At 38.0% G+C, this 19,805-nt stretch overlaps 1 protein-coding gene across 4 annotated transcripts in view; it reads right to left on the bottom strand.

Annotated features, from left to right (window-relative positions):
• The window catches only part of PEX5L (peroxisomal biogenesis factor 5 like), a 274,524-nt gene extending 255,941 nt beyond the window's left edge, over positions 1 to 18,583 (bottom strand). For all 4 annotated transcript variants that reach the window (XM_066241126.1, XM_066241128.1, XM_066241130.1 and 1 more), the window contains exon 1: positions 18,156 to 18,583. In XM_066241126.1, coding sequence (XP_066097223.1) covers positions 18,156 to 18,176 — 21 coding nt within the window. In that variant the 5' untranslated portion in view covers positions 18,177 to 18,583. The remainder of the gene's footprint in view (positions 1 to 18,155) is intronic.
• Between the last annotated feature and the right edge of the window lie 1,222 nt (positions 18,584 to 19,805).

Genomic DNA, 19,805 nt, shown 5'->3' with positions numbered 1-19,805 from the left:
TTGGATGCAAGGTCTCTGGCTTGAGCAAGGGGTCATTCACTCTGCTATAGCCCTATGGGCAAGGCACATATGAGAAAGCAATCAATGAACAACTAAGGTGTCACAATGAAAAACTAATGATTGATGCTTCTCATCTCTCTCCATTCCTATCTGTCTGTCCCTATCTGCCCCTCTCTCTGACTCTCTCTCTGTCTCTGTAAAAAAAAAAACACCCAAAACGACAACAAAAAACCCCCCAAAACCATCATAGACAACAGTATGGGATTACTAGAGGGAAGGGAGAGAGTGGAGAGGTGGGAGGTAGGAGAGGAAAGGGGATAAATGATGGTGGGAGGAGACTTGACTGGGGAGTAATATACAGATGATGTATAGAATATTATACCTGTAACCTATATAATTTTATTAACCATTATCACCTCAATAAATTCTATTAAAAAAAGATGAACAAGACACAGAAAGGAAAGTTCATCAGAGATCATGGTAAGTGGGGATGAGACAGAGGTCTGCCAAGGTTGAGTTTCCAGGGAAAACTCCTTGGAGGGAGTTTTGAAGGATGAGGAAGTATTAGCCAAGCAGGTAAGATGGTGAGTGTTCTGGTCAGGAGAGAACATCATCAGAGAAGGCCAGAGGTATAGAAGAAGCACAGGTGTAGTTTGGTGAAGCACTGAAATTTAGCAAGGCTAAATAAAGTCCAGGGTATTTATGGGGGAGCTGTAGACAAGGCCAAATAAGTAGGCCTTACAAGTCATAATTTATTCTGGAGGCTACATTTTTCACATTTCATTGTGCACTGAATTTACCCAGTGTTAAAGTGCAGATTACTAGTCTTTATTTTCATGGAGTCTGATTCAACAGGGCTGCAGTGGGGCCCAGGAATGTGCATTTTTAAGTATTATAGATAAAAATTCTAGAGATGATTGTGCTTGGAAAAGCACTGTTATAGATAATGGTGTTCTTGAAAGAACTTTAAATAGAAGAGTAATCTAATCAAATTCATGTTGTAGTGAAGAGTGTGGTATGATACGTGTGACTGTGGCAACAAAAAGGTTAGTCAGGGGGTGTCTACAATGACTTCAAATAAAGATGGTAAAGCGAGCTAAGTGGTGGCTGTGAGGTAGGGCAGATCAGGAGTGAATTAGGAAGTAAGTGCAAGATCATTTATGTATGTATGCATGTATTTACTGATTTTTTTATTTTTATTTTTTAGTGCTAGAGTATTTAGATTTGATTTAGAGAATGAGGGAAAAGAGGAGAGAATGATTCCCAGGTTTCTGACTTAGGTAATTGAGAAGGTGGTGGTATTATTAAAGAATTGAAGAAAAGAGAGGAGACAGGTTTTATTAAGGTTGCTGGTGGTCATGAGTCTAGTTTAGAAAAAGTTGACTTTGATGGATCAGATAAAAGTGGTCAGTTAGTGATGCTGCTTCTTATTAGGGAAGAAATAATTGGTTTGTAGATATATACTTAGGATAAGCATAGATGCCAGATTAATTATGTTTTCAGCTTTTAGTCACTTTAACATTTCTTTACCTGTAAAATGGTTGACTATTCATTTAGACATTTATTATAAGTGGTAGAATTATGTGCAATAAAAGCCATAGGTAAAATAATTTTTGATAAGCTAGTGTAGATATTTGTACTTTTAAAATAGAATATTAATTAGATTAATACTTCTTTTTTTTTTTTTTTTTTTTTTTTTTTTTTTTTTTACAGAGGCAGAGATAGACAGGGACAGACAGACAGGAATGGAGAGAGATGAGAAGCATCAATCATCAGTTTCTCGTTGCGCGTTGCGACTTCTTAGTTGTTCATTGATTGCTTTCTCACATGTGCCTTGACCGTGGGCCTTCAGCAGACCGAGTAACCCCCTGCTGGAGCCATCGACCTTGGGTCCAAGCTGGTGAGCTCTTTGCTCAAGCCAGATGAGTCTGTGCTCAAGCTGGCGACCTCGGGGTCTCGAACCTGGGTCCTTCCGCATCCCAGTCCGACGCTCTATTCACTGCGCCACCACCTGGTCAGGCAGATTAATACTTCTTTGATGTAACACAAAATGTTTAAATTCTTTTCTCATTGATTCTATCTTTTATTTTTTAATTGAATCTATTGGGTGGACATTGGTTAATAGAATTATGTAGGTTTCAAGTGTACAATTCTGTTATACATCATCTGTATATTGTCACTGATTCTGAAACCAGGCCATAATCAGAATAATGCACTAGAAGTTTATCCCTGAAAAAATTAATTTTAACAAGATCAACTATGAAAGAAAATATAATTTTTATTTTTATACCTTTAATTTTATATTGAGTTACTTGATCAATACTATCATATTCTGATTTTTATAATGTTTTATAATGTTACTTCTAGGCCTTCCTTTCCTAAAATAAACAGAAGTTCAAAATTAATTTTCATAATTTAGGAAAGAGTGGTTCTATTTTAAGTAGATATTTTAATATCAAATGAGATTCGTAAAATCTATGCATATTTCCTTCACAGTAGTCTTTATCCTGCTATTTCAAAGTTTTCTGTTGACAAAGTTGATATTTTCTCTTCCTGCAAACAATAATTTTCTACGAGCAAAAGAAATTAAAAGGTATCTCTCAAATAAATAGTGATTAAATTTTCAATACTAATGTCAGGTATTTAAAGATGGGTTTAATAGCAGTTAAAGCACCTAAGTAAAACAAGAAAGCATTTGGTTTGCCACCATACTATTTCTGAATATTTTTTTGAAATAGTAAACATAATATAGAAACCTACATTAAAGTAAAATATTTATGTGACAGATTTTGGGGGCATATTCTGGCTTAGTTAATATACACAACCCAAGATTCTGCTTCTACACATGCGGCACAGTGACTCTACAACGGGCTTGAGCTCCAGGTAATCCTGCAGTCTCACTATTTTCCCCGTCTCTAGGGCATTATTGATTCTGGGGAGGCTTTATCACAAAAAGATGGATGCTTCACTAGGAGAGTACACCCCATCACAAATAAAGGTATTCTCAAGTCCTAAGTTAATATATATAGATATTGAGGTCAGGGAATTGACAAAGCTGTATGGATTTAGCATCCGTTTTGTGGAAATGGTAGGAAACACGCATCAGAGATTTCTATTGTCCAAGGCTATGCAATGTTCCCGAAAACTTGCAAAATCCTAGTTGAGTCATTTTGCAATATCTGAGGTACTTATGTGGAGATGTGGACAGAATTTTCTAAGCAAACTCAAACAATAGAGTAAAAAAATCAAAAGACTCAGGTTCTGGTTCTCAGTCCCCAACTGACTCGATGTAGAAGTTTTGGTGAAGCAAACCCTGTGCACTGCGTTCCCTTCATCGGCATGACAAAGATAAACTATCTCCCCTTTGCCAACTGAAGCACTCTAAAGATTAACTTTTCTGTGACTCTCACAAAAAGTGAGTACTGTAGCAGAGATGATCAGTTTCCTATCACAGTTGAGAATTCTGCCATATTGGAGATAGCTTTGTAGAAAAGTATCTTTTATTTGTGGAATGAAGAGAAATACAGCGGAAGCCTCCCAAACAGCATATCTTCTGAAGAATTAAGAGAGGTTGATCTTTGACTTCATAAGAAATAAATACCTTGATATTAGCAAAGCTTTTGAATTTATTTTCCATGATATGGTTACTAGTAAGCTAAGGAGATCTGCCCTGACCAAACACTCAGAGACGCATCATATCATTAAATAAGGGCCAGATAATAACAGAATCCTAGTGCTGGAAGGAAAGCCAGTAATCCTCTTTAATAAAGACATTAGCAAACTTACATCCAATCTGTGTTTGAATATCTTTGGTAAAATAGAACTCATTTTTTTTAACCTTTCATCATACACCTTCACACACACACACACACACACACACACACACACACACACACGATCGTTGGTAGAGGAGACTCTCTTCAGAGCCATTCATCTAGTTGCACAAGGATGTCTGTCTGAACGAGGCAGCACAAATCATGTCTGAAATCCAGCCCTCTAACTAACTCCATTTACCAAATTGTGTTTGTGTGGGATTGTGTCCTTCAGGGAAAAGGAGAGTCTTTGTGTATTTGACCTTTCCAGAGAGGGTCCCTTTTTATAATTTGGTAGCACATATCACTGACATAGTTACTTCCTCTTTCTTATTAGAGAGAGTTTTGACATGTGATTTTGAGATCTTTTTACCCCGTATCTGAATAAGAATTATGCCTCTGTGTCTCAAGGTCTTATACCAGAGTAGTTGTGGGAGACATAATAATAAGATCTCCATATTTAGATAGGTTCAAAAGATGGACACATCCCTTGGATGACCACTGTGAGTGCAGCTCCATCCTTGGATCCATGAAAAAAGTGTGAAGTGTGTGTGTGCATGGGTGTGTGTGGGCATGTAACTGGGCAGGAGGTGTAAAGATCCCTTACAACTGGGTATAAGCATTTGGCGGTCTCCTAAGACAGTTCTGACTATGGTGTTCTGTTGTCTCAGAGGTCTCGGGGTGTGTGTGTTAGTCCTATAATCAAAATCACTGTTGACAACTAGCTGAGATAGTAAGAAGATGTTCTAGAACCTTAAAGACATAGACTCTAATTCCAAATGACCTTGGCCAGTTAGAGATATAGTTTAACACCATTAAGAGAATTTATTATATTTTTAAAATTTCAGCACCAGGCTGTCCTCACGCTTTAAGGAGGTTGAACCCATTAAACTGTGTGGACTGCTTTGACAGCAGGGTGTTGGTTAATTACAGTGGCAATATAATTATAAGGTTTATAAGGTTTTCCTGTAATTGATTCCCTTTCAAGTGTGTGGAAACTTCAGTTGATATACATTCACTCCTGAAACTCATGGGAATAGACCAGATCCTGGGTCTATGTGTGTTTTAGAATCAGGAAGAACATCCCACTTTAGAGTTCTTATTCAGAACAGTGAAGGACTCTTCTAAGTATTTTATACATTCATTCTTTGATCCATTCATTCACCAATTCTTTTGTTCAATACATACTACATTAATAGCTTGTACCTAGCACTACTAGTCTCCAGAGATATAAAGATGTCTTGCATATAGTCACTGTCATATATAGACTTACACTAGTTGGGGAGACTGACAAAAATAAAAACTAAAGCCATAGGTCAATTATGGTATTAATGATGTACCGTGTTTCCCTGAAAATAAGACAGCGTCTTATATTAATCTTTGCTCCTAAAGATGCGCTAGGTCTTATTTTTAGGGGATGTCTTATTTTTCCATGAACAAGAATTTATATTTATTGTTGAAAAAAATTAACATTTATTAGTATACTGTAGTCATGTCATCACAAACATCAGCATAACCAGCCAAACTCTGACTTCCATCAAGAATTTCTTGTGACTCTATTTCCATGTACAAATCTATCCTGTTTCCCCGAAAATAAGACAGTGTCTTATATTAATTTTTGCTCCTAAAGACGCACTAGGTCTTATTTTCAGGGGGAGGCCTTATATATCTAAGCTTGAAAAAAATTGAACTAGGTTTTATTTTGGGGGAAACAGGGTATATAAGGTGCCAAGGAAGACATCCCTCATTTTGCATCGTTTCTGGGGGGAGAGTGGAAGGGTGCTGGTGGGGGCACAGAGCAGTACTCATTGAGGAGATAACATCTGAGGGAAATATTAAAAGCTGAGTAAATATTCAGTCCACGGAAGGCAAAAGTTTGGGGATGAGTAGATGAAAAAAGAAAATCCAGAACTGTGAGAGAACGAGCAAACCAGGCACCTGCCACCAATGTCGACAGCCCAGCGGAACAGGCACTGCTGTGGCCGAGCTCCTCCTTCCACACAGCGCGCAGGAAGTACTTTGCCAGCTCTATAAAAACATCAGAGCTAATCTTTACAAAGCCATCACAGTGTATGGGTACATTTATTATCCCCATATCACAAATGAGGAAATTCAGGTTTAGATAGGAAAATGTATTAGAGCAATATCACACAGATAACACATGGTGAAGCTGGAATTTGAACTTGGGGCTGTCTGATCCAGGATCTTAAGCTGTTAATCACTGCGTTTTTGTAGCCTCTTCAAATGTGCGGGGTTATTAAGCGATGTACCATGCATGCCATCGAAAGCCTTTTAGCATACTTTTTTTTGTTTGTTTGTTGTCTCATTTTGGAGAAAAGCAATTAATCCAGAATTAATTCCATCAAATCCTAGCCTTCAGTTTCCATGTGAAATGACAAAGTTGTGCTTGTGAATTCTAAAGACCTTTATACTTCCAGGATTCTATTCTCATTTAATCTTGCCCCAAGCTTAAGAACACTCCTTTTTTGTTTTACATAAATTTGGTATAATAAGTACATATCAATATTAATGACTCAAATGCATAGGGCATCTTGATTATAATCATCCTTTGGTGAATATGAAACACGAATGTGTCCAGTTTTCCACATTAACTTCCTGCATGTGGAGGGACAAAAGTTCTTATCATTAAGGTTCATTATATGCATTTTAATTTCTTGATTAATTACTAAATTCTTCACAGGGCTATTTCCAATTTCTCAAAGTGAGTAGCACTGAGAGGTAGTTGGACATAGATGAACGGTGGAGGGATCATTCTGCTCTTCTTTGCTTCATGCTGGAACGGACCAATATAGTCTAGCTTTACACTGTTCTCCCACAGGCCTGCATGGAAAAGCTAGTAGTAACAGATTAAGTACAGGGCTTAAAGAAAATTATGTTTTTTAACTCTTACCCCTCATGGCAGACTAGACTGAAGTCAAGATAGACAGGTGTTTATTTTACTTTCAAGTAATATCTATACCATGTAATAGTGGACATTGGCTTTTTATTTTTTAATTTTTCCAAATCTAATCTCTATAGGTGGGAACATGCCCACTTTTGGAGTCTTGGTAGTAAGCAGATATAAGCTTTCCCAGGTTACCTTGCAGCTAAGGTATGGGTGTGTCACCTGGCTCCACCAACCAGCCACACCTACCCCCACTTTGAACTGGAACTTGTGGCACGTGAGCAGTGGTGGTAGATAGTCCATCCTGACAGTGGGAGCAGCAGCGGACGCTCCAGCGTGGGCTTTCCATCAACAGCAGCAGCGGACGCTCCAGCGTGGGCTTTCCATCAACAGCTGCTGAGCTGGTGTCCAGTGAGGGGGTGTCAGGGCTGCAAGCTGATGTTCCTTGTCCTGTGAGTGTGGCAGTGGGGTCTGTACTGGTCTGGTTTGGGGTTTGACGAGAGCTGCACCCCTGCATACCACCTGGTACCTCCATCTCGAACCTAGTTCTAGGAGTCTAAGTGCTCCAATGTACTTTGTTTTTAAACATTAAAAAACCCTTTTTATTTTAAAGTACTCTTAAACCTACAGAAAAATTGCGAGAACAGTACAATGGACTCCCGTAATACCCTTTCCTCAGATTTGTCAGTTCTTAACATTTTCCTATATATTTTATCCTTCTTCCCTTCCACCTCCTCCTCCTCCTCCTCTTCCTTCACCTCCTCCTCCTTCATATATCTATATATGTGATTATATCATACACATTATTATTTTCATTATTCCAAATCACTTGACGGTAGGTAACATACACTATGCCCCTTTACCCCTTCATACTGCTAATGCATAAGAACACAGCACAGCTAGTTATCAGATTCAGGAAATGTAAGACTAATGCTAATCTAATCTCCAGGCCAGAATCAAGTTTCAGTTGTGCCAGTGATGTGCTTTATAATCCTTTTCTTTCCCACTCTGAGATCCAGTTCAGGATCATGTGTTGATTTAGCTGTTGTGTCTCTTTAGTCTTTTAAATCTCAGTACATCTTTCTTTTCATGACATTGATTTTTTGGAAAATCTAATTGTTTATCTGATAGAATATTCCTCCTTTCGGGTCTCTCTGAGATTTCCTCACGCTCTTACTCAGGCTGTGCATTATCTACAGTAATATCACACGAGTGATGCCACTTCTTTCTCAAGGCATCACGTCCAAACCCGATGTCCAGAGGGTCACCTTGTTGGTGATATTGATTAGTTAGGCTGTTGTCCAATTTCTTCATTGAAAAGTTACTATTTTTTCATTTTTAATTTATATGGGTGGTATTTTGATGTAATATAAATGTCCTATTTCACCTCAAACTGCCCTCTCCCTCAGATTTAGCATTCATTGATTATTCTTACTTGAACCAATTTTTACTATGATTTCAAAATGGGGATTCTTCTATTTTCATCATTCCTTCAATGCTTATTAATTGTTTAACTATACTTTTAATAAATATTTTTTCTGTTTAAATGAGCCAGAGTTGGTTTCTGTTGCTTACAGCTAAGAACCCCTGATTGACCTACTTGTGTATTTAGGCACTAGATCCAAGAATCTATCAAAGCAGTTCACTCAAATGGTGAATCTAGTCAGTGCAAAGAGAGACAGCAGGGAACACATACAACTTTTCATGGGGACTCGTTTAACTTTTAAAACACACAGATTAGACTTTCTTTCACTGTTAGCCAGACAACTAATAGTTATTACTACCAAAACTAAATATATAAAATATCAAATAGTTATACTAAAACTGAAAAGCAGAAAAATATGTTTACTTTCACTTAAATTTTTTTATTGTAATAAACATCTAAATAAAGAATAGTAGTATAATGTACATAACACACTAGGGTGAGGCTGCTTTCATTCCCATCCTAGCTCTGCTAACTAACCTGTGTGGGACTTCCTGAGCAAGTCTCTTCCTATCTGAACCTCAGTTTTCTCATTGGTGAAATGAGATACTTGAGTAAAACATTTTCAAGAGTCCTTCAAATCCAGGATTCTATGACCTAGAAACTGAATGCTAGTTTAATTGTTACAGACAAAAGGAACTGTTAACCTAGAATATTCTAATGAGCATATTTGCTTTTTAAAAAATTAGTGAGAAGCAGGGAGGCAGAGAGACAAATTCCCGCACGTGCCCCGATCAGGCTTCACCTGACAATCCCCTGTCTGGGGCTGATGCTCTGCCCATTTGGGGCCTCTGTTTCTTTGCTTTACAACTGAGCTATTTTAGCACCTGCGGTAAGGCCATGGAGCCATCCTCAGCACCCAAGGCCAACTCACTCAAACCATTAGAGCTATGACTAAGAGAGGGGAAAAGAGAGAAAGAGGGAGAAAGAGAGATAGAGAGAAGGGATAGAGGAAGGTTGGAGAAGCAGATGGTCATTTTTCTTGTGTGCCCTGACTGGGAATCAAACCTGGACTTCCACATGTCAAACTGATGCTCTACTACTGAGCCAACTGGCTAGAACCTATTTACTTTATTTTTCCTAATTAGTACATTTAGATCCAAGATTACTCTGGTATCAAGACCTAATATCTGTGATATAATTCCCAAGTTATTCAGAGAACAGCTTAGAGAATGATGGAGTCTAATGATGCTAATGTAGTATTAGGCTGTCTGAGTAGATGTCTATCCCAAGAGATAAATAATCTCAAAGAGCTTGACATTGGTCAGGTCATGTCTAACAGTGTGTCTTGTTCAGAAGGCCATAATTTCATGGAGCCATTAAAACATCAGAAATGCCATTTTGAGAAACAGTGAGTGAACTAGGCTGTTTATCATAGAGAAGAAAAGATTTAATGGGTAAGGACATGGTAGTTCTCTAAATATTTGAAGATTTTCTTTACTCAGGTGGAACACAAAAGGTTTGTTGTGTTTTTTCCAGATAAAGAAAAGTACAACCAATAGGGGAGAGGTTATGGTTGTCAATACAAGGAAGAAATTGTATTCTAACATGCTGTGGTAGCTGCTCTAGCCATCTTCTCTGTCAGAAACCTCATCATGTCCCTGTGATAGCAGAAAGTTACCCAATCATCAAGGTTTCTGCTCAGTTTTCAGTGCAATAGATTAGACCCTGTCTTCCACATAGGTGTTATCAGATCAGTGCTTCTCAATTGTTAATGTGGAAATAAATCACTGGGTATCTTGAAAACTTCAGTTTTTGATTCAGTATGTCTGGGGGGGGGGGTGGCTGAGATTCTGCTTTTCCAACAAGTTTCCAGGTGGTTCATGTGTACACATCGGATGACACATCATGGCATGATCAAAGATTCATTTAGTGTAAGCATGTTACAGTTAACACCCCTGCGAAAAGAGGTAAAAAGATGTTTTGCTGCTTTAGCAGCTTTACCTTCTCATAATGTTTAAATGTTTTCTTCTTTTTCATTTCCTTAAATAGGTTTCATGTTTTCTGACCTTTATTATTATTTTTTATCACTTTGCATGACAATACTGGCATGCTTCTGTCTGATGTTTATCCTTATCCTTTTGAGTAACTAGGGGATATTCTCCCCCACGATACGTTGGATTTTGCTTAGTTTTGGGTCATTACTTCAGTTGACTTCAACCATTTTTGGTAGGACACACAGACTTGTAGGCACAAAAGCACATGCCATCGATGGTGCTTTTCACTGGATTTCTTACACAAGGCACAATGGCCTTGGAGCAGAGGCCTGAGTGTGCAGGGACACTGCTTACCCGTAAGCTCCCTTTCTTCACTCTAGGCCTTGTTCATCTCCAAAGAGACATCTCACCTCAGTAGGAACTGGGTGCTGCATTGTGTCTTTTTTTTTTTTAATTTAGAAATTAAATTTAATGGGGTAATGTTGATCAATAAGAGTACATAGGTTTCAGGTGAACATTTCTATAGCATTTGAACTGTTGATTATGTTGTGTGCCAGCACCCAAGGTCAAATCATTTCTCGTCACTGTGTATTTGTCCCTCTTTATTTCCCTACCCCGGTAACCACTTCACTTTTATCTATGTCCATGAGTCTCAGTTTTATATCCCACCTATGTGTGAAATCATACAGTTCTTAGCTTTTTTATGATTAACTTATTTTACTTAATATAACTTTCTTAAGGTCCATACATGTTGTTGTAAATGTCACTATGTCATTGTTTTTTATGGCTGAGTAGTATTCCATTGTATATCTGTATCACATCTTCTTTATCCAATCCTCTATTGAGGGACATTTTAGTTGTTTCCATGTCTTGGCCACTGTGAATAATGCTGTGATGAACATGGGGGGTGAATGCGACTTTATGTACAAATGATTTTGAGTTTGAGGGGTAGGTACCCAGTACAGATTGTTGGGTCGTATGAAAATTCTATTCTTAATTTTTTGAGTAACTACCATACTGTCTTCCATAATGGCTATATCAGTTTACATTCCCACTGTATGAGAATGAGAGTTTCTTTTTCTCCACAGCCTCTTCATCACTTATTATCTGTTTTGTTCATAATAGCCAATCTAACAGGTGTGAGATGGTATCTCATCGTAGTTTTGACTTGCATTTCTCTAATCGTGAAGATGAGTATCTTTTCATACATTTGTTGGCCATTTGTATGTCTTCTTGGGAGAAGTGCCTGTTCAGGTCCTTTCTCTATTTTATAATTGGATTGTTTGCTTGTTTATTGCTGAGTTTTGTGAGTCTTTTTATATATTTTTAATATTGATCCCTTATCAGAGTTATTGTTTGTGAATATCATCTCCCATTTGGTTTGCTGCCTTTTTGATTTGTTGTTGGCCTTTTTTTTTTTTTTTTTTTTTTGCTGGGAATAAGCTTTTTAGCTTAATACAGCCCATTCAGGTTCTTCTTACTGCTATTGTCTTGAAAAAACTTTTTTCTTCACACTGATATAATACCAGTTTTAAACCTCAAAGCTACACAGCACAATTCTATCCCCTTCCTTTATAATAACGTTTCAAATACTTATGTAGAGTCATCATGGTGTCCTTGAGTCTTTACCTTCCAAGCCAAACATCTTTAGTTCCTTCAATCATTACTCATATGAAATGGTTTTGAATTCCTCTGCTATTCCAGTTGCTTAAAAATCACATATTTTTCAAGAGGGTATGTGGGAGAGGGGATTTATTTTGTAGCTCCCGAGGTAGATTTCTGGCATCACAGAAACTCCAAATCTCCCTTGGAATCTCCATGATTCAGAGATCATCATATGGCATTCTGTTTTGGAGAAAAAAAGTATTTTCCAAAACCAAGTCCCAGTTGCAGAGTTTGTCTGTTTTTTTTCTGAAGTCTCTGTGCATGAGCAGGGGCTTTGGGGAGTTGTATATGCACCTGCAATGCAAATTCTCCCACTTGCTCTGTCTCACCTATTACAGAGCTGCTGGCAGAGTTCTATGTGCTCCTTTTCAGTAGAATGGTGCATAAGCAGCCTCTTCCTATCTAAATGAGCTCGTTATTTTTCATCTGTGAAATTTCTAACAGTGATTCTAAAAATAATACAAAAGTATGATAGACTTAGTAAAATTTCACATGAGAATGAAGAATAACAATAATTTATGTAATAGAGTTTTAACAAAAGAACTAGTGTATTGTACTAGTAAGAATCAGTAAAAAATGATGTTATGGGACAATATTGGCAGCATGTTATATTATATACATTGAGTTATACACGGTATTAACTATCTTCCTATATAATATAATAATACAATAATATAATAATATATAAGATATAAAAAATCGCCCTGGCCGGTTTGCTCCGTGGTAGAGCGTCGGCCTGGCGTGCGGAAGTCCCGGGTTCAATTCCCGGCCAGGGCACACAGGAGAAGCGCCCATCTGCTTCTCCACCCCTCCCCTTCTCCTTCCTCTCTGTCTCTCTCTTCCCCTCCCACAGCCAAGGCTCCATTGGAGCAAAAGATGGCCCGGGCGCTGGGGATGGCTCCTTGGCCTCTGCCCCAGGCGCTAGAGTGGCTCTGGTTGCGACAGAGCGACGCCCCGATGGGCAGAGCATCGCCCCCTGGTGGGCGTGCCGGGTGGATCCTGGTCAGGCGCATGCAGGAGTCTGTCTGTCTCCCCGGTTCCAGCTTCGGAAAAATACAAAAAGGAAAAAAAAAAAAAGAAAAAAAACATATAAAAAACCTTATCACTTCTCAGCTTTTTGGTTAAGATCAGGTGAAGATATAATAATCCTTCTAACAGACTGGGGGAAGAAGCCTTCCATTTGGAATTCCTAGGAAAGGGGATGGCATAGGCGAGGACTGGCAAAATTGGATGAAGCGGAGATAAAGGAAGAGATCATTCATTGAAAGAAATGTAGCCCCAATTTATAGCACTCTGTTCTCTGATCCCTGAGTTACATGTTACAGTTCAAGTTGATTTTTTCCTTATATAAATTTGGACTACAAAAAGGTGACATATGTTTCAGAAACTTGGCAACCCCATTTTCCCTATCAGTGTATTTGAAATTACATCATTTTTAAATGTCCCAAGACATTTACATCGGACTTAGTTCTTTTAATAAGGAAATATTAGGATAGAGTTTGCCTTCTAATTTAGTGCAAGAAATGCACACTACTTATTCCGTAAAAGTATTAAGAAGTTAATTCTCAAATATAAAACCTTTAAGCAGCTCTTTCTTGTGCCTTTGCTGGCAACATGTAAACTCAATGGAAAGTGGGAAAAAGCAGCTTGCTAGATGTTTGTACTACATCATGCATCACATCTTAATGTTTCCTAGGTTGGCGGTGGAAACTACTAGAGAGTCAGGATTTTAAAATTAACAAGTTCTGTTTTAACCTTTTCTTATTCTCTACTTTAAAAATGTTTTATTCCAAACATTCGTATGCTGAAAAAAATTTTTTCAAACATATTTTTAGGAAGAATGTTTATTACCATAAACAAAATCTAGGAAGAACATATTGTGTTTCCTACAGTAAGTGTATAATGTAAACTGTTGGCTGGTATGGCTGGGGAATAATAAAACTTTCATGCTTATCAAATATTCTGCAATATTATACCATAAATAGTATTATAATTCATAAGTGTTAGAAGCTCAATATTATACTCATACCAAGCATGATTTGCTTGTAAATATATAGAGAGGCACTTCAGAATCTTCCTGAAGCTTGTGTCATATTTTTTACATTAGCTTCACTGTACATGAATTTCCTTCAATAAAGTTCTAGTTAATAGTACTTCAGACAATACATCCATGATATTAATGCTCATTATCACTCATAGAAAGACTCTGAGGAGAAACTCAGGTGCCATTTGAGTTGGGAGAAGGGGGAAGGCAGCGCTACCCTTGACCAAAACAATATAGCCAACTCCAGCCTCGGGCCAGTATTGCTTCATTCTCCTTAAAATACCCCCCCCCCCCACTTCAAACCAATCTCCAAAGATTCTCATCTGAAAATGCAAATACACTGTGAGGTGCTGGATATAAGGTATCCTGATATTAATTATATCTTTTTGCCAAATAAATGACACTGGGTAGAAAATGGTGGCAGCAGCAGGAGAAAAATGGATCTGTTAGAGAAGTGGAAATACTCATGCTAAAGCATGTCTGTTTTACAGTTTTGCTTCAGATCTCAATTATGAAAAATTGCTGTTTCAGGAGTTGAAAATAACATTCTATATAATCTTACCTTACATTGGCTTCTATGGCCGTTACTTCTAGTGAACCTAAATGAATCCCAGTGGTCAGATCTCATGCATTAACATAATTTATTACCCAAGCTGTTCTCCTTAGTGAAGTATTTTTTTTCAAAAACTTAAGCAAAGTCATAAATGAAGACAAAACACCTTTGGGAGAAGATAAATAAAATGGCTATTTTTAAAGCTGTTAATCTTATAATTTTGTCATTTAATTTTTTTTTAGTTTTTTTTATCTTGTGAAGGCAGAAGGTATGAAATGGTTTCTCAGCTAGCTTGAATAAGTCAGAAAAGCCTGTTTTGAATGCCTATAATAAAGATCAATTATAATTACAAACAGGTTTTTTTGTTTGATTGCCTTCTGAAATAACTTATTTTTAAAGAAAAATCATCATAGTTGATGCTTTCTTAATGATAAAAAACAAATCTTAGTTCAAAATTGAAATTACATTGCTCTATAATTCCAGAAAATAATGTTTGATTAAAGAAATATACTGAGCCCAATAACTTTTGCAGTAATTGCTAGTGTTAACTCACATACATATAGAAGTAAACATCCCAGTACAGAGCACACAGAGGTACTGGAGGGATTAAGACCACAGATTATCATTTAAGAATAGAAAGTTTAGTCAGAACTGATGCTAAGTATAGATAATCACCATTGGCCTCCTTGGTCAAAGAGGAAAAGAAAAGTAAATCTAAAACAGTCATTAAAGAATGAACCTTTGCTTAAGTTGCTGGGGTGATAAATTCCCCTTGGAATTAGTTGATGAGGCAGGTGGAAAACAACACAACTTTGGTGCCCTGCTAAATATACCTGTGACATTTACTATGAGACCAAGAAATACATGCTGCAATGTTATGCTCTGTTTATCTACCTGGAATAAATGTCAACTTTTATCTTCTAATAAACTAGCAGAGTATTTTAAAGGTTTGTGGTTTCTAAAATAAATTCAGTTTCTAGAGTACAGTGGATAAATTGTCCATACAGATAAGAATTAAAATACTTTATCTTCAAAATCATTAAGTTGCAATAACAAAGGTACTATAGGAGTTTTAAATTCAACTATTTTTTAAAGCTTCACGTGAACACCTCTGTCACTCCAGGCTGTCTATTTACAAAGCATTTTATTTTAAAATCTCTTGGATAAAAAAAAAAATTACAAGGTATGGCAAATGATAGCAGATAATTTTGTTTCACTCCTGTTTTAAGGTGTCAGCTAAGAAACACCAGTGTTTCAAACAAACTTCAAAGTTGGCTAAAATGTTAGTAAATCTGCTCATCCTGGTCCGTTTTACAAATATGTAATCACATTTTTAATAACAAACTCTTTGGAGTGTTTGAACTATGTTTTTTTTTCCCTTGAGATAAGAGTCAGGTACATACAGAAAGATGATGCTACCTCTGATAAGGAAAGATTTTTAAACTTAATCTAAATATACAAACATGATGATGATTTTATCTATAGGGTAAGTATTATATTTTGGGGAAGAGACTGGAGTTTTGAAATGTAAACAAATAACTATATTATAACTCAGGTTATAATAAGCATTATTTTTTGGGGGGGAGAGGCAAAATTCCCACTCAGATGATCATATCATTTAATAGTGACTAAACTATGTAGTAAAGCCTCAGAAGTTTAATGTTTAAAATTAATGCTCAATGTAGATAAAGAATTACTAATACTTCTATGGAACACAACTTTTATCTAATAAAATAAGAAACTCTCCTTTGAATTTCAAAACCCATTTACCTACGCTTTTCTCCCCTTATAAAAAGGTTGGCTTGGGATGAGAAGGGGGAGATGCCTTTGGGAACATAGCCCCTGTCTCCTCAGATTGCCAGTCATCCGAATTAGGGGCTCATAAAGATTCAAAAAAAATATTAATGGTCAATAGTAAAAAGGAAAAAATTATTTTGCTCTGAAATTTTGGCAAGCATATTGATTACCGTCTTTATTCAGGAATGTTTTCAAGTTGAACTTGGCAGCAAAGATTTGTGAGTTTTACTGTAAGCCATCATATTTGTTGTTACAGCAGTATACAAGCAAAAAGCCATTAAGTTTGGAGCATACGCAGAGTCTTATATTTTTGTGTATTCTCGCAAAGTATGAAACTCTCAGACATTGTTCTAGATAATTCAAGTTTCAATAACATCCTTACTTGAAATATCCAGAAAATTGAGTTAAAATTGTTTTGGGGTTCCTGAACTTACCAGATTGTTGCTTTAATTTTTCATTCACACATATATTCAAATAATAAAAAAATGACATGGAAAATTTTTGTGAAGTGCCGAAGTAGTCAATTATGAATTTTGCAATTTTCTGAAGGATGACTCTATTTATTAAAACCTTCTTATTTTACTCTCATAGAAAAACTATTTAGGGATAATATGTAATATATAAAATTACAAGTATCATTCTAGGATGGAGGTGAAGCATATAACTATAGTAACAATCATTTGTTAATTTTTCAGCAATCATTGTTTGAATGCTTGTTATTAAAGTTTCCAACAAGTGTAGCTTTAATAAAAAGACACTAAGATGATATTTACTATATATATTTGGAAATATACTTCAGTCACTACTTATAGTCTATCAACTGTAATATAATTAATAATTTTCAAAACAGGACGATGTCAGTAACATGGGAAATGTTTTTGTAATTCTGATAGTGTTGATTCAGAATTCTTACAAAACTTAGCAATTTGATACAATGTCATTTTATATGAAAGTAAATTATAGCCCAAAAGAATTTCCCCACAGACTTGGAGGTTAAATATTGAGTAGTACTAAGTCATGATTGCACAAATATTTATCTATATTCAATTGTTCTGAAAGACACAGAAGAAACATCCTCGGTATTCACACACGGTACACGCCAGGGTAAAGACACCCCTATACAATGACTATAGTTGACCATCTTCGGAATGGAAAGGAAGCTCAAACATCAAACCTGATGACTCAAGTATTTCAAAAGCAAAAAGAGCTTAGTTTATACTTTAGGAAGCTGAATTAGTATTTATTTCACCACCCCCAAAGCATACACCTGCCATTATAAGGAAGAACCAACCATGTGAATGAGAGCTAGAGTCAAGGTTAAAGTAATCTTGACCAAGAGACTAGAGTGTATCAGAGAGAAGCAGCAGCTCAGCTCAAATAAGCATTAATAACCAAAGGCAGCACCTCCCCTGGAAAACAGAGCCTCTTGACTTAGGTTTAAAATGCATCCTCCTAAGTCATCTTGTGACTATAGGGATATCCCATCATTTGATGGGGGGAAATACAGCACAAACCATTTAAAAAATAATAAAAAGTGCAAAGTGTTTTGTCAAGAAACCTTCGCAGATAGTAAAGGAAAAGCTTTGTCTTTCTTATTGTTTGTCCTTCAGTTGACATACATGCCCAGTTGCATCAATAGGATTACAACGGAAACACGGTCAGCTTCAGGTTTCCTCTGTTTGGGTTCCTTGATCTTGTTTAAAGGAACAGGCTCAGGGAATGTACAGAAAACAAACTTCCTCAGTCTAAGTTCCGAGGTGGTCTTTCCTCTCCTTCTCCCACCCTCAGATACATGTCTAGTTGTACCGATAGCATTGGACAGAAATGTCATGGTCATGTTGCACCACTTCACTTGTTGAATTGTGTGAAAGCAGCACTTGGACCACAGTAACTTGGTGAACCGCCTTGCTCTTAAACGAGCCCCCAAGATTTCTTTCCAGTTCGATGGAAATGTCTTACCTGCATGTGTCCCTGGTACATTCTGCTTCGACTTCTTCAGGGCTTCCTGAGGCCGCCGGCTGCTTTCCCCGGGTTTACTTGCACACCAGCAGAGCAGAGAAGGAGGCGTGCACGCCGGTTCTCACGGGGTGCCCCCGAGCCGGGTCTGGCCGCAGGGAGCGGGCGGGCGTCCCTTGGCAGCAAGGCTGGCTGCCGGGAACTGTTCCCCGCTCGGGGTGCTGAAAGCGGACGTCGGGCAGCGTGGGGGAGGCGAGGAGCCCGGGCGGCCGCGCTCTCCCGGAGGCGCAGGTCCTGTTCACCAGGCGTCTCTACAACTCTCTCCCTCTCCGCCGAACTCTCTCTCTTTTCCTGCCCGACTGCCTCATGTCTCTGTCACTCTCCTCGCCGCGAACCTCCTCCTCCTCCCAGCCCTGACGTGAGCGCCCGCACCAGCCGCCGCCGCAGCTGCCGAGAGGGGTGCGCGCCGCCCTCCCGGCGGCGTCCCTGCCCAGAGGCTGCGGGCCGGGCACGCGCGCGCGGCCCCGGCGGGCCCGGGAGCGGCCAGAGGGCGGCGCGCACCTGTCCCCCACCTCGCGCGTGCTCCGGGCTGTGCACACGCGGCGGCAAAGTGCCCGTGGGTGGTGGTCGCTCTAGGCTTTCCGGTGCGGCCGTGGCTGCCTAGGCGATTTTAGCTTTGTGGATGGCAAGAAAAGTGGGAGAAAAAGGCATTGTCCCTCTGGGGGGCCTTGGGCACCGACTGAATCCGTTATTCTACAAACACAATAGGATGAGCGTGAGGGTTTCCGAAGAGTTTACTTCTGTTCTGATTAGGCTCTCACAAGTTACCTCCGTGTCACTCAGTGAAGAGGGACTTCCCCACTCACCTCAGCCCTGATTCATCGCTGAGCACTCTGCTCTTTAAATAGCAAACCTCAGTCCAGTCCTTAAAGGCCTTCTCTGATTTTTCTCCCCAGCACTTATCATCTAACATTCTGTATATTTGTTTTCATGTTTATTTATTGTCTGCCTGTGTCTATATATACAACGTCATTTCTGGGATCAGGGATGTTTGTGGGGATGAGTGTATCTATTTTACACGAATGTATCACGGCACAGTACAGTTCCTCTTGGCACACAGTAGGCACCCTATAAATATTTGTTGAATAAATGGGTCTTCATTATATAAAATATAGGTAGAGTGCGTTTAAATATGTTTCATTTTGAAGTGATTGGAGAGTGTGATGTAGTCTTTACATTATAAGTGTATACACACACACATACATAAATGTATGTGTGTATACTGTGATTACCTAGTTTTGTTGGTAAGAACTCCAATCACACAACACACCACCAAATTATATACAGCATGACACAATTCCTCACATATAGCATGATATACTTTTCATAAAGTTAAAAAATAAAAATATAATCCCCCTTAAAAATATAAAAATTTAGTTCTATATGAAAAGAAAAGCAGTAAAAGAATAAACACAGTATTTAGAATGTTGGTGACATTAGGTAAGGGAAGCAGAGGAAAGGGATGGGGAGGCATTTTATATGAAGGTTAACTGTCAATGTCTTAGCTATTCTATTCACAGACAGGTATTATCTTATAAAATTACTATGTAAGTAAATAAAACAGACTCACACATGGACTAATAAGGAGAGCAT

This window comes from Saccopteryx bilineata, chromosome 8 (genome assembly GCF_036850765.1).
Source record: "Saccopteryx bilineata isolate mSacBil1 chromosome 8, mSacBil1_pri_phased_curated, whole genome shotgun sequence".
In the NCBI taxonomy this organism is placed as follows: Eukaryota; Metazoa; Chordata; class Mammalia; order Chiroptera; family Emballonuridae; genus Saccopteryx; species Saccopteryx bilineata.
This window is presented reverse-complemented; position numbering and strand designations above follow the sequence as displayed.